At 48.3% G+C, this 14,839-nt stretch overlaps 1 protein-coding gene across 5 annotated transcripts in view; it reads left to right on the top strand.

Annotated features, from left to right (window-relative positions):
- Positions 1–14,839, top strand: part of NVL (nuclear VCP like) — a 98,874-nt gene that overhangs the window by 28,267 nt on the left and 55,768 nt on the right. For all 5 annotated transcript variants that reach the window (XR_003209540.2, XM_025877778.2, XM_073899831.1 and 2 more), the window contains 4 exons: positions 5,213–5,465; positions 6,629–6,847; positions 7,547–7,651; positions 12,062–12,124. Coding sequence is in view for 4 of the 5 variants with exons in the window: in XM_025877778.2 (XP_025733563.1) it covers positions 5,213–5,465; positions 6,629–6,847; positions 7,547–7,651; positions 12,062–12,124 (640 nt within the window). In the remaining variant the exon portion in view is untranslated. The remainder of the gene's footprint in view (positions 1–5,212; positions 5,466–6,628; positions 6,848–7,546; positions 7,652–12,061; positions 12,125–14,839) is intronic.

The following is a 14,839-nucleotide window of genomic DNA, read 5'->3' as shown; positions in this document are numbered from 1 at the left end:
AGAGCCAGTCCAGGTGCATTTCTTGGCAGAAGGAGTGAGTGGAAGGTGGGGGCTGTGATTGAACGGGAGGAAATATTCCCAGGTTTCTGATTTAAGCATCTTTGCTCCTGGTTTTCTCGGAGGGGATTGAAATCCTGGAGATAAGCATGTGTTAGAAGAGGATTTAGGGAGGATAAAGCAGATTGGGGCAGCTGAGCTAGACGTGCCTACAGGCTGTCCAAGTAGAGATGTTAGCTTGGCAATTGGATGAGTCTGGAGTTCTGAGGAAGTAAAAATTGGAGAATCATCAGCATATTGAAGGCAGCTGAAGTTCTGAGAGTAGAGTGGATTGGCTGGAGTGCGAGGACCAGAGGTCAGAGGTCCTGGGGCAGGCTGAGGGGACAGAGGGAGCCGCCAGAGTGCTGGGGAAAGGAGAGTTTTTGTAATGGGAGCCAGTGCTCCCCGCAGGAGGGCAGGGTGGGGGCGGGGGCGGGGGCGGGAGCGGGAGCGGGAGCACCGTTGCTGGAATCGAGCCATGAGCCACCTAGTGGTCCCAGTGGCCTGAGCCAAAAGCCCTGTGAGTGGGCTGATCGGGCAGCATCCCGGTGGGTCGAGTGGTTGAGTGAGTGGAAAGAGAAGGAGTAACCGAGCGGACTTCCACGATTCCCCGAAGGGAGTTTTGGCCACAAAGGGGGAGAGGGAGGTAGTGGCCGTGCGAGGGGAATATTGGGGTGTCCGGGGGGCTAGGATAGGAGAAACCAGAATGCCTTGGAATGCTGTGGGAAGGAGTGAGTGGGAGGAATGGGGAATGGGAACCCGGGGGTGCTGGCTGGGGCGCTTCTGTTGGAGCAGCAGCAGAGGGAAGGGGGTGCAGGCCAGGGGGCTAGTCGCTGGGGTACTTGGAAAACGGCATTTTCTCCATGAATCAAGCCATGAGATCCGTCTGATGAAAGTCAGGTACGTGACCAATAGAGGCTGAAGGAGGATGAAGGTCTGAAACGATGTTCTTGGATGATTTGAGATGAGCCGGCTAGGGTAATGGGATTTTCAGGCAGTGTTTAGGATTGGGGTGTAGAATGGCACCAGTAGGCCTGGTCTTGGGGTTTCTTTCCCAGAGTAATGCTCAACAGTCTAGGTTCAGGCAAGGAGGGAACCAAGATTTAGAATTTAAGAAAGAAAATAGAGGCCCTGGGGTCTGAGTTGTACAAAGAGGAGCACCTGCTGAGGAGGGGCAAGCTCAGGTATCTGTTGAGGTCCAGAGCAGGTTCGCGGGAGATGGTGGACCGAGCTCAGGGTGCTCGGACACGTGGTCTCAGAGGTAGAGCCAGCTTGGTCACATGTCCCTGTGCCTTTTCCTGGATAGCTGACATTTTCTAGCTTTCGTTTGTTTACCTGTAATAAAGGAATAATGATAACAGTGCCTCATTTTATCTGTAAGACGTAACGGTACCGGAACTTCGGAAAGCCTTCTTGTGAGGACTGCGTTAACATACCTCGCACAGCCTCCGACACATAGGAATTCTATGGTAGCTATTGATGTCTTCTTGGACTTTAAAAGCATTTCGTTATGGAAAAGTCCAGTGTATACGAAGCAGTCTGGTATAATTGTTCCAGTTTCTGTTGCTGCAGAAAAAAACCACTGAAAAATTTAGTGGCTTTCAACAACATTTCATTGTCTCTCACCAGTCCCGTGGGTAAAGAATTTGGGTTCGTCTCAGGGTGTTGTGTGGTTGCAGAGATGGTAGCTGGAGCTCTGAGCCACTGGGCTGGGCTTATCTATGCACCTGCCTATCCAGTCTGGCTCTGCTGTCTGTGTGGCACCCTTCCCGGGACTCTGTGGGCTTCCCAGAGCCGGGGGGCCTCAGGGCCGTATGGTTCATGCTGGGCAGTCCGGCAGCCTCTGTTCCCACTGTCCTGTGCTGTTGACCGGCCACAGAGGTTGGCCCAGACTCGAAGAGGGGCTGGAGACCCCACCTCCCAGTGAGAGGACGCTCAGGAACGTACAGACGTGCTTTAAAACCCTCACAGCGGTGAACCCCATGTCTCGTCACCCAGTTTCAAACAGTTACCACCATTTCAATCTTGTTCCGTCTATCCCACACTTTTTTTTTTCCTGGAGCGTTTTAAAAGCAAAGTCCAGGCACTGTGTCATTCTAACTATACATGCTCCAGTGTCTAATGAAAGACTTTTTATATAACATCCGTGCAGTGCCGTTATATACCTCACAAATAGTTCTGTAATGTATCTGATATCCAATCCATAGCCACAGGTTTGTACTGTATAATCGTATTGTGAATTTGGAGTATAACCGTATTTAGCATTTTCATTTCTCCTCTGTATAAATATTGTTCCCTGCTGACCCAAGTCCTGTATCAGATCATATGACCTTTCTTCACCATTTTAACTGTTCTGGAATTCATAATTGCCGTATTGTTTTCATTTGTTAACCCTCTTGCAACTTCTTTACATTCTCTGTTTCCTCCGCATCTACATGCGTTCGTGTTCTGGTCTGTCCTGTGCCTTGTGTCGCAGGGAGAGGCGGTGAGGAACATCACGGGCACAGTCTGAGCAACAGTGCCTGCTGTGCTGGGAGTCCTGACGATGGATGGAGCAGTGTCATTTCCTGTGGGTGCGTTCCTCGAGTGGCCCACCGTGGCCGACCGTTCGAAGTGAGGCTGATGGGAGACCCGCGGTGGGAGCGGTTTTGTTGAAGCCTGAGTGTCACTATAAAGCATTCAGATGACCAGCTAACATTTTAGCTAGAAAACTCCATGTGTCCATTTCATAGATGCTTTTTGTTGAGTCACTTCAGGTTTTTCAGAAGCAGACAGCACCGCGGGCCGCAGGTCTAGCTGCTGTAGCTGCTGGACTCCTGACATGGGCAGGGAAGGAGTGCAGGATCGCACACCCCGGTTTCCTGGTGGAGGGGCTTGCGATCGTCCGCGCACCCGGATCTCCCCTCTCCTGCTTCAGGCTTGGCGGGCAGCGCACTCCAGGGATCCTGCTGACTGAGGGCGTGCAGAGGATGTGGGGTCTTAGTGCTTCTCACGCAGGCTGTCCAGAACTTGCTGGTTTTGGGGCTCCGCTGTGGCCCTCGTTTCTGCCGCCCAGCACTTGGATGCCCCCCTTCATTCCCCGCTCTTTGGGGTTCACCAGACATATCTCCTCTCTCCTCATTAGTGCACCTCTCAGAGGAAGGTTAATCTGACTTTGTCTCCGCTCCTAGGTCATTTATCATCCACTTCGTTTCTTCATAAATGGTGGTTTAAGAGTATGGGCAGTCAAGCATCGCTTGGCCTGTGCTGATGTAAATAAATGACTGAATAAAGAAATAAGAGGCAATTTTCTGGTGCAGAAGAATTCTGGATGATTTATGTGGATGCACCTCCCTGAAGGAGTGGAGTCTAACTCCCTACTCCTTGAATGCGAGCTGGGCATAGTGACTTATTTCCAAAGAGTACAGTGTGGAAGCAGGAAGGACCAACCTCACAGCAGAGACCTTGCCAAACACGGTGTCCAGCCTGCTGGTCAGGGTTCACGTCCCTGTGGTGAGGGGTGCGAAGAGTGCTCCGCCTCTGCGCTCTTCTTCCCGAAAACACGTGAACTTAGTCTAATCACCATAAAACTATCAGCCTAATCCCATTGAGGGGTCCTCTACAAAATTCTGGGCCAGTAATCCTCAGAATTGCCCATAGTAGTAGGAGATGGGTGTGGGGTATATGGAACTCTGTACTGTCTGCAATAATTCTGTAAATCTAAAACTTCCAAAATAAAAGGTGTATTTTTTTAAAGATGAGTTAAAATTCATCCTGTTTATAGTCAAATACAGCATTAAACCTGGATCGTTTATTCTGGGAACCCCTACTATTTGAATATTTTCTAGGGGATTTTTATGGCATCAGCTAGAGCTGACACAGAGAGACCTGTGTTGGGGGGCCTTTCTTTTCTTAGGTAGTAAGACATGTAAGTAAGCATCAGAACCCTCTGAACGCCCATCCCCTCAGTGTCCTAGCAGCATAAATACCTCTCTACATGGAGCTGCCCTGGAGCTGAAGACCAGTGGTGACGGCTTTTGAAGGACCTCATACAAATAAAGACTGATGCTCTTATTGCCCGTTCCTGTGGCTCCCTTCTAGAATGGCCTGGGTTCGGGGTGGTAAAAGTCCAGACGCCTCCTGGTTCCATGGACTATGGATTTCGTGCTTCCGATTCTTGTTATTTTTCTAGGCAGAGGAAGTGTTTCTGCAACAGTCACTTTGCCATCTTGAAACTGGAAATCTCTTCCTGGGTAATTTCTCCTCCTTTGGAGTTTCCAGGGTGACCGGAAATATCCACATATTTTCAGAAATAGAAGTTGTAACAGAAAAGGATACTTATTTATGTTTTCTCCTAACATTCTGAATATCTTAGTTTTCATGTGAAAATGGTTTTACGCTGGAACCTTTTTTTGCTCTCTGTTATGTAGAGTGCCTGAGTGAGTGATTTTTCATTGGTCAGTAATGTTTATCTGCTGCTTTTCTGTTCATTTACATGATCTCAGGTGACTTTTCTGGGACTTATTCTCCATCGGCTTGACATTTGAAAATACTCCTCTGCCCTACAACTTTGGAAATTCCAGACTATTTCCCTGTCCAACTTCGTTGGTAACATCACAGTATGTGAATCATAGTAACTGACACTTGGGCGCTCACCGGAGCTCAGCCACTGTTCTGGGGGTTTAGCTGGGCTCAGGCTGACACCCCTGCGGGTGAGCAGTACTATAATTCATAGCTAACAAGCGACAGAACCCAAGTGCGCAGGGCAGTGACGGGCCCAGGCTGGCGAGCGGCCAAGCCAGCTTCCGAGCTCCCGTGCTGATTGTACGGCTTGTGGGTTTCTTCACAAGCTCTTACTGCAAACTGTCTGAGGTCCTCCTTTGATGGTCATTACCTGGAGGCCCACGTTTCCCTGGCCCTACCTGGTGCCGCTTCAGGTGAGCGAGCTTTCTCACACGTGCAGTATGGTGAAGTCGGAGAAGTATCTGTGCTAATGTGAAACGGGATGTTAAGATGTGTATCATCCTAGCTTTCTTTGGAGGATAGAACTGATGGTTTACTTGAGTCTGGTGGCTTTTATTTCTGACAGATGTCCATTTAATCTACTCTCAAAGCGGAATTTACCTCAAATAAACAGTAACTTGTTTTGACGGGTAGGTCAGTAATCTGAATTTTTTTGCCCTTGTCTTTCCTACAGAATACTTCGAACTTTGTGCAGAAAACTTAGACTTCCGGAAAGTTTCCCTTTCCGTCACTTAGCACGCCTGACGCCAGGCTTCGTTGGTGCGGACCTGATGGCGCTGTGCCGAGAGGCAGCCATGGGTACGGTCAGCAGGGTCCTGACGATGCTGCCCCCGGATCCTGTGACTGCGGGTTTGCCATCCGGACGAGGCCTGGAAGACCAGATGGGCGCCGAGCCCGCTGCTGGGACACCGGCGCTTCCTGTGCAGGTACCTTCACAGTCCTGACGTCGGCCACGCAGCAGGTGTCGGTGGAGTTGAGGTGTATGGTTTTCGGTTTTATCGGTGTGATGATCAGTCACACCCAGAATGGCTGTGGTTTCCCAAGTACAAGTTGTTTTACTTTTTCAGCTGATCCTGAGTAAGTTCCTTTTACAGCATGGATTATGAAATTGTGGAGGCAGGGGTTGGCGAGCCGTGGGCTGCTCGCCCACTGCCTGTTAATGGACATGGAAGTTACGGGGGGACACAGCCGTGTTTGCACATCGTCTCCCTGCTGTCATGCTTCTCAGTTCACATGGGAGGTGTTTACTGAGTTTGCAGCGTTTACCCTGCAGGCCTGGCCAGAGAGAGTTCACCCACTGCTGTGAGAGCACTGGGCACTTGGTCCTGTTTCCTGGTTACCGTCTGGTCACGGGCACTGGCACGGTCCGCGCGGCATCCATGAGCTGTGTGAGTCGTGAAGCTCAGCACAATGTTTGTGTAGCACTTGATGGTTTTCTCGGGGGCTTCACGGGGCTTCGTGATCAGAGGGGCTAAGCGTAAGAGACCGTGGCCTGCCCGAGCCCCGCGGCCTCTGCTCTCCAGAGTGGGCATCTTGGTCTGTGGTTTCAGATGTCTTTTACCTCCTTACTCATTTGGAACCTCAACTGTATCTGTTAAAATTCACAATAAGCATAGTCCTTGCATAATGTTGTATGTAAGTTGGGATTTTTATGAATTGAATTACTCAGTTACTGTTCATAGGTCCTTTCATAAAATTCTTTACAAAGCAAGAAATCTGCCTTTGAAGCTCAAGGTTCAGTGTAGTCCTAGGACGCTGGCCTGCTCTCTGTGTGGGGGACAAGCCCCTGGGGAGCCGTGCTGTGAATGATGCTCCTACCGGCGTAACTTCCGTTTAATTCCATCAGAGTTGAGCTGCTGTTAGATTCCTTATAAATGAAATGTGGGAATTGGTGGTTGTGGACACAAACACAATCAGCTGCTGGTGGCCCCTGGCCATCCTCCTGCGTTCCATTCCAGTCAGGGGACCTGCCCCTTTCGGCTTGTTATAGCTGAAAGAAATACTGCAGTAACAATTTTTAAAGGTACGAAATAACCTTGTCAACAGACTTCACGTTTCTTCATCTTCCCCCTCAATCGCTCCCGGTCAGGAGGAGTTACAGCGGCTGCTGGAGCTGCTGAGGAGCCACGAGCCCCTGTCCGAGGAGCAGCTGCAGGGGCTGTGCATCGAATGGGGTGATTTCACTGCAGCCCTGGCCTCCGTCCAACCCTCTGCCAAAAGGGAAGGCTTTGTCACCGTCCCCAACGTGACCTGGGCAGATATCGGCGCCCTGGAAGATATCCGGGAGGAGCTCACCATGGCCATACTGGTAGGTGTGTCTGCCGCTGGGCGCCCGGCGTGTGCACAAGGCAGCGTGTCTAAACGGGCTGGCTGTAGCTTTCTTCCGTGGGTCCTGTTAGATTCTAATTAAGCATCCAGCAGTGGTTTCTCATTCTTCTGACATCTGTTTTAGACTTATTCTCATGGTTGTGCTTGAATTCTTGGTAGTAGACGAAAAAAAAATGTAGGTTTCAACCAAGAGCCGACTGAGAAATATTTTCTCAACTCGCTCACCCTCTACAGGTCAAAGCGGTTTAGTGCCCATGAAACTTTGGATTAATTTTCATCACGTGTACTTTTCTACTTTCCTGAGCATTCTGTGGCTCATTAATGAAGGATGCTCTGCTTTGAGGTGTGGGGCTGCTGAAAGCGAAGAGCAGGGGTACGGCATGTGTCTGTGTCCCCTGACCACGCAGGGCACTCCCGCTTCTGAGCCTCATGGCACGGCCCTGCATGAAAGCTTTATAACCTGGGAATTTAGGTAGCTTAAAAAAAAAACCATGATTTTAAGATGCTGAAGTATTGTATCCTTATGTTTAAAATGTTTTCAGGACTTATGTTTAAGTGATTTCCTCAAGAGCAGGGATTCACGTATTTGTCGCCTGTTGGCAGCGTGCATCGAGATCATTTGGACACGCAGTACAGAGTGGACATTTGTAACGACTGACGTGGGCCTTGTTGTTTACAGGCACCGGTGCGTAACCCTGATCAGTTCAGAGCTCTTGGTTTGGTGACTCCTGCTGGGGTCCTCCTGGCTGGCCCCCCCGGCTGTGGGAAAACGCTGCTGGCAAAGGTACGGTGTGCACACGGCTGCCCCTATTTTCTTTCTTGCTGTTGGGGAGGAGAGTAGGAGTTGAGCCCTCAGGTTACAGCCTCTTGGAGTGGGCGGGTTTTACATAATCTCTGTCATAGGCTCATTCTAGCAGGACTGACCACTTCTTCGGGAAGGTTTCCCACTTTTATTTTAATTACAAAAAGTACATCATTGGAAATTTGCAAAAGAAAAAGATGTTTGCATCAGCCATCACCCCATCAATTCTTACACAGCATTTACTGTATTTTCTGTTGGCTGGCTTTTTATCGAGCACCGTTGTGTACTTGTGGTTTGTAGCTGATCTTCTTTCCTGCTTCACTGTAGTTATCATTTATAACTTAACATCCCTTACAATTGTTTCACAGAATTGTTTTCTTGCAATAGAAAATACAGAGAAGCCAGAGGAGCGGGACCCACTACTTACAATCCTCTCACCACGGCTAACTGCCACTTTGTTCCGTGGTCAGTCCTTCCAGACGTTCTCCATACACGCATGTCCCGATGCACGTGTTTTGACAAATACAAGGTCTTTAATGATGCTTCCCCACAGAGCAGTATTTCTTGAATTGTCAACATATATACGCCTCCATATTTTTTAGTATCTGTGTAGTATTCTGTCATAAAGATACTCTGTAACTTACAGAAATGATCCCCCATTGAAACAACACTACGTTGAATAGTCCCATATTTACATTTTTTGTACCTCAACTGATCATTGTATTAGAATGCATTCCTAAATAATATTTCAATGAAAGAAATGCATGTTTTTAAACCTTTTGACCCATTACCACTTGATCAAAGTTACCTATTACCAGATTACATCTGCTCCATCACCAAAGTGCCTTCCAGGTGGTTTGTACAGATTCAACCCCATCAGCGTATCGTCCCCCACACCCTGAGTTAGCCAGAGCCGGTAATGCTGATTTTAATCTTTGATGGTCGGGGAGGCAAAAGTGGTATCTTACATTTTTTAATTCACATTTTAAAAATTATCAGCGGGCTTGTCAAACTATGTATTTATTGGCTATTTTCTTAATGAACTGTTTGTTCATATCCTTTGCCTGTTTTTCCATTGATATGTGTGTGATTATATAATCATTTTTCATATATTAAAATCTGTCATATTTGTAAATGTGGTTATCAGTTTAACACTTTTGACTCTTCATATTTTTGACACATGGCTTTTTTGTGTTTTGGTTTTTTTTCATTTTTTTTTGAAAGATTTTATTCATTTATTTGAGAGAGAGAATGAGAGACAGAGAGCATGAGAGGGAAGAGGGTCAGAGGGAGAAGCAGACTCCCCGCTGAGCAGGGGGCCTGATGCAGGACTCGATCCCGGGACTCCAGGATCATGACCTGAGCCGAAGGCAGTCGCTTAACCAACTGAGCCACCCAGGCACCCCTTTTTTTTTCGTATTTATGTGGGCAAATTTCTCAGTCTGTTTTTTTCCTTTGGAGTCATACATGTTAGACTGCTCTTCCTTATCTGTAAGTTATGTGGGCTTCATTTTTAATGTCTGGATAATGTTTCATCTGTAATTTACTTAGCCCTCATCAGCTTTTTAAAGTATTTGAATTACTTGTAAATAGGAAATGAAAATTAATAGCACTTTTAGTAAGTGCCACAGTGTCCACAGAATTTGTGACTGCTCAGTAAATATCCGCTAGCCACAGTAAATATCAAATATCCACGTGTCAACACACGTGAAGTTTTCCAAACTTACTGACATGACTACATTTCCTTGCTCCGTGCTTCTGGTGCTCTTCCAGGGCCTGGCTGTGCGGGAGCGTGGGAGCCGCGGAGCAGGGCACAGGGTGCCATGGACAGGGCAGCAGTTCTAGAAGGATAGAGCCAGAAGGAAGGTCATGCCTCTGAACGTGTAAATTCAGCAGGCGGATGCAGGGCCCCGGCCTGGGTGCCTTGTCACATTGGTTTGTTTTTAATTAGTTACATCTGCCTCTGAGTAGCGTTTCCACAGCAGAAGGGAGACAGCTTGGGTTATTTGAAATCCATAGACCAGGTTTTCCTCTTCTCCCTGCTCCTGCCTCCCCCGACTGCCAACAGCTTGATGCCTGTGTGTGCGCCCGCGTTCTGGCACCTGCCCGTGTGGAGTGGGGAATCTTACCGAGGATGCCGTGGGTGGCCTTCAGGCTCACTGAGCCCAGGAGCCAGGCGGTATTTGTGTGGCTATGTACTTTTTCCTGGGAGAGGGTTCACCACTTTTTCAGATGCTCCAGGAGGTACATGCCCGAAAATCTCGAAATGGTAGAAAATGTCCTTGAATGGCAGAAGCAAATGTTACTGGAGGACGATCGTGGAACCACCTGCGGGTCAGAGCCTGGCACCCTAGACTGGGCCATAAAATGACGATTTGGGCTAATCTTGGTGGTTTTGTTCACTCACGATCACAGTAAGATGACGTTTTCCTGAACCCTGGCACATGGGAAGCATGCGAGTAGCATGGGGTCAAGGCATGTGGTAGCCAGAGCTGGCACCCTGCACATTGATGACTGACGAGGACACTGCAGAGAGAGGAGTAAGGTCAGTGAGTGCCTGGGGCTCTGGCCTGAAGCAGACAGCTCCTGACCATGTGCAGGAGGCACAGGCCGATGTCCACGAAGAAAAAAGTGAATTGTGCTCACTGCGCTTCACCGAGGAGACAGGATTTCCAACAACTTCAGGAGCTCTTGGGGGTGTTAGTGGGTTAAATCTTGGGAATCTGGAGGGTGGAAGCTGAAAACCTGATGTGAATGCGTCAGCCTTCATTAGATGTGCTCCCTGCCTCCCCTTTCCGTGTTGTGCTGAGTGAAAGCTAGGACGGGGGCCGCCGAGCACTCCCTCCGTGGCAGAGCACGCGTGCGTTCCTGTGACTTCCTTACCCTGTGCCAGCAGCTGTTGGAGGCGAACCAGGCACCTCCTCTGGTGGCATTTACTGTCTGGCTGGAGAGACAGGCAGGAAACGAGTCATGCAGTAACATTGGAGGCTCAGCTACGTGAGGCTGGAAATAAGCAGATTGTGGTGATAGATTGGGTGGGAGGTGGCTGTTAGAGGTAGTGATGTTCGGGGATGCTGACCGTTGGCCGTGTCCTGAGGGACCGGCTGGCCACATGAGGCACCAGGGACAGAAGGGGAAGGCTCTTCCAGGCAGAGGGAACGGCAGTGGCCAAATCCCTGACGTGGGGAAGGGCTTGGTTGAGTTTGAGATCCAGAGAAAGCCAATGTCTGGACTACGAAGAAGCTGTCCTGTCCCAAACTACAGGCTTGTGAGCTGTGGTAAATATTTCACATTGTACTCAAAAGATGAATGCAAATCCTCAGGAAATGATAACGATTGACGTTTTTAGAAGTGTGCGAGGTGCAGTGTGAGAATGGGTCAGAGGCAAGCAGGAGGGAGAAGAAACCAGTCAGGGTCTTTTCGGTTTGGTTTGGTTTCTTTGCATAGCCAGGCAGATGATGAGGCGGTCTGCGTGAGGGGGTGTGTGGTGGAGAAGCAGAGAGTGGTGGACTCCTACATTTTGACATCAGAGCTAACAGAACTTTTGGGCAGATTGGATGATGTCATAAGGGGGACCCTGCGGTTTGGGGCTAAAAGCTGTTGGAGTTGGAAGTGTGGGGTGTGGAGGGAGTTGGGACAGATCCAGGTGTCCCGCTCTGGTAATGACGGATTTGAGATGCGTGTCCGATCAGGAGGGAGATGCCGAGTAGTGTGTTGGGTGTAGATCTGGAGCTCTGAGGTCAGGCTCCGAGGAGAGGAGAGGAAGGAACTCCCTTCCCTGGTCCTTGTGAAGCTCTGGGTGATTTTGCTCAGGTTTCATCTCTGCATCCAGGTGACCTTCAGGTGATCTCTGTCAGATTCTTCCACACTTATAACTGCATGTGTCTCCTTCATGCTTCTCTTTGGCTTTGAGCCATGCGGTTTAATCGTTATTAAAATAATCTGGAAACACTGACCGTTGACCAAGGCTGATTGATACTGATGTTTTTGAATTTGAGGTCATGAGCAAATGATTGCTTTCACTGGGCAAGGCGTGTTGGATGCAGAGATTATGGTTCCACTGGGATTCCAAGCTGGAGCTACGAATGTGCAAATGTATGTATCTGAGCGAGTTTACAGAAACAAAACGCTGACATAAATGTTTGTGTCATCTCCATCTGATTTCTAGTCTGAGTGGTTCTTAGAAGGTTTTAGGTGAACCTTCCATTAATTTTTTTTTTTGTTGTTTAAGTCATTTCTCCTTTTCCCATATGTGAGCTGCATCTAATAAGGAAAACACAGCTGTAAGAGAAGGAGAACAGCATAAACTGCAAAAGCCCCTGCGCTGTCACGATTTACTGTTACTTTAGTCTATATTTGTCTCACTTGTGTCCTTTGGTTTCCTTTCCCTAGGCTGTTGCAAATGAATCCGGACTGAACTTTATATCTGTCAAGGGCCCCGAATTGCTCAACATGGTAAGTTGCTGTGGCCTCAGCCATGAGTATAACTTAGGAGACTCGCGGCCCCTCCACTTATGGGGTGGAGCATCCTCAGCCCTGGAAACGGACGGACGCAGCATTTTGGTAAAATCTCCGCTGCAGGCGGAATCAAGTGTGTGTAACTGCTCTCCTTAGTGAGTCTCCTCAGCTCTGAGCCTCCCGTCTTCCCACCTGCGAAATGGAAGTAACATTTAAAGTGTGTGCTCTGTGCTGAGCGTTCATCACATGCTGTACACACATGGTTGGCCCTTGAGCGGCCTGGGTTTGAGCTGCACAGGCTCACTTATGTGCGGAGACTTTTCAGTAAATATGGTCCTAGCAGAGTATTTTCCTTACGATTTCCTTAATCATATTTTCTTCTCTCCTGCTGCTAACTTTCTTGTAAGAATTCAGTGTGTGATACATAGAACATACAAAGTAGGTGTCAGTCGACTGTTTATGTTGTTGGTAAGGCTTCTGAAGGTCAACAGCAGGCTGTTAATGGTTAGGTTTTGGGGGAGTCAAATGTTACATGTAGATTTTCGATGGCGGTGGGGAGGGGGGTCGGCGCCTCTAACCCCATGCATTGTTCAAGGGTCACCTGCATTCTTCTTCAGCAACCCTGTGAGACACGAATTATTGTTTCCTCTGACTCCTGATTTCCAAACAAGGAAACTGAAGTCTGCAGGCAGCACGCACCTTGGCCAAAGTCCGAGGGCTGGGGGAGGAGAGCTGAGGTTTGAATCTCGGTTACGTGACTCCTCTGCTTGCCTTGCCCTCGTGTCCTGTGGCACAAACAACTCGGGTTGTTTTTTTCTTTAAAGCAGGCTCCACACCCAGCACGGAGCCCAAAACAGGGCTTGAACTCATGACCCTGAATTCATGACCTGAGCCAAGATCAGGAGTCGGACGCTCAACCGACTGAGCCACCGAGGCGCCTCCCAAATGACTTAAGTTTTAATTAAAAGTATTTTGGGGGGGAAATACTACCATCCTGGGCGCCTGGGTGGCTCAGTTGGTTAAGCGACTGCCTTCAGCTCAGGTCATGATCCTGGAGTCCCGGGATCGAGTCCCATATCGGGCTCCCTGCTCAGCAGGGAGTCTGCTTCTCCCTCTGACCCTCTTCCCTCTCGTGCTCTCTATCTCTCATTCTCTCTCTCTCAAATAAATAAATAAAATCTTAAAAAAAAAAAAAAAGAAATACTACCATCCTATGTAGTAACTTCTTTCTGTAATTAGGAGTTTATACAGTGTCTCAGATTTAAGAGATTTTGAATATCTTATTATCTCTTCATCCCTGTGAGAAGTAAAAATGCCATTCTGTCATGTATTCAAACGAAGAAGTGAAAGTATTATTTTTTTTTTAAGGTTTTATTTATTTGACAGAGAGAGACACAGCGAGAGAGGGAACATAAGCAGGGGGAGTGGGAGAGGGGAGAAGCAGGCTTCCCGTGGAGCAGGGAGCCCAATGCGGGGCTCAATCCCAGGACCCTGGGATCATGACCTGAGCCGAAGGCAGACACTTAACAACTGAGCCACCCAGGCGCCCCTTATCGTTTGTTTGAAAAGGTCTTTCAGGGGCGCCTGGCTGGCTCAGTCAGTGGAGTGTGCGACTCTTGATCTCAGGGTTATGAGTTCGAGTTTCACGTTGGGTGTAGAGATTACTTAAAAATCTTAAAATTTAAAAGGCTTTTAAAATTTATCCCTCCTACCAGTTCTTATGTGTTTCCTATTCTGTGTGATACTTTCCTCCTAAAGTAAGGATTCGTATTTAGGCGTTTCCTATGGGCTTGCTTGCTTGCTTTCTTTCTTTTTTTTTATTTATTTGACAGAGAGAGAACACACAAGTAGGGACTCGATCCCAGGACGCTGGGATCATGACCTGAGCTAAAGGCAGACGCTTAACGACTGAGCCCCCCAGGCACCCCTCCTGTGGGATTTCTGTGTGTGTACTTCTCTTGTCCTTCATTTCCGCAGTGGAGGTGTTAGAAATGAACCTTGGCAGGAGAGGATTGATCAGGGATGAGGCTGGAAAAGAAGGTCCTGCGGGACAGTGAAGGGCCATCCTCTGCGCTAGAGCTGGGCTGTCCTCTCTAGAATCGCGGAGACCCAACAGAGGCTGTAAAGCAAGCGTGTAACATTTTGTTAACTTTACTATGAAATATCCCAAGCACAGAAGAAGTTATGAAGAGTAATGGAATGAACCCTCTGTATCTGTCACCCAGCTTTAAAAAATACACAAAACCAAGATACTCGACGCCCCTGCAGACCTTCCCTAACCATGACGCAGTTCTCTCTCCCGGAGAATTTACCATAATCCTGAATTTGGTGTTCATTAATTCCGTGTACTTTCTACATTTACTCTATATGTATTTATCCCTCAGCAACACGCAGTATTATCGTACACATTTCATCATTGTTTAAGGGACAATTGGAAATTTGAACACTGGATATTTGATGTTAAGAAAATAACTTCTAGGGGCGCCTGGGTGGCTCAGTTGGTTAGGCGACTGCCTTCGGCTCAGGTCATGATCCTGGAGTCCTAGGATCGAGTCCCACATCGGGCTCCCTGCTCAGCAGGGAGTCTGCTTCTCCCTCTGACCCTCTTCCCTCTCGTGCTCTCTCTCATTCTCTCTCTCTCTCTCAAATAAAAAAAAAAAAAATCAAAAAATAAATAACTTCTAAGGGAAGGGCAACTCGGTGCGGGGATGC

The sequence above is a fragment of the Callorhinus ursinus genome, unplaced genomic scaffold, assembly GCF_003265705.2.
Source record: "Callorhinus ursinus isolate GAN/ISIS: 27379988/994484 unplaced genomic scaffold, GSC_fseal_2.0 scaffold13, whole genome shotgun sequence".
Classification (NCBI taxonomy): domain Eukaryota; kingdom Metazoa; phylum Chordata; class Mammalia; order Carnivora; family Otariidae; genus Callorhinus; species Callorhinus ursinus.
Note: the sequence above shows the minus strand (reverse complement) of the source record. Positions and strands in the feature narration are given on the sequence as shown.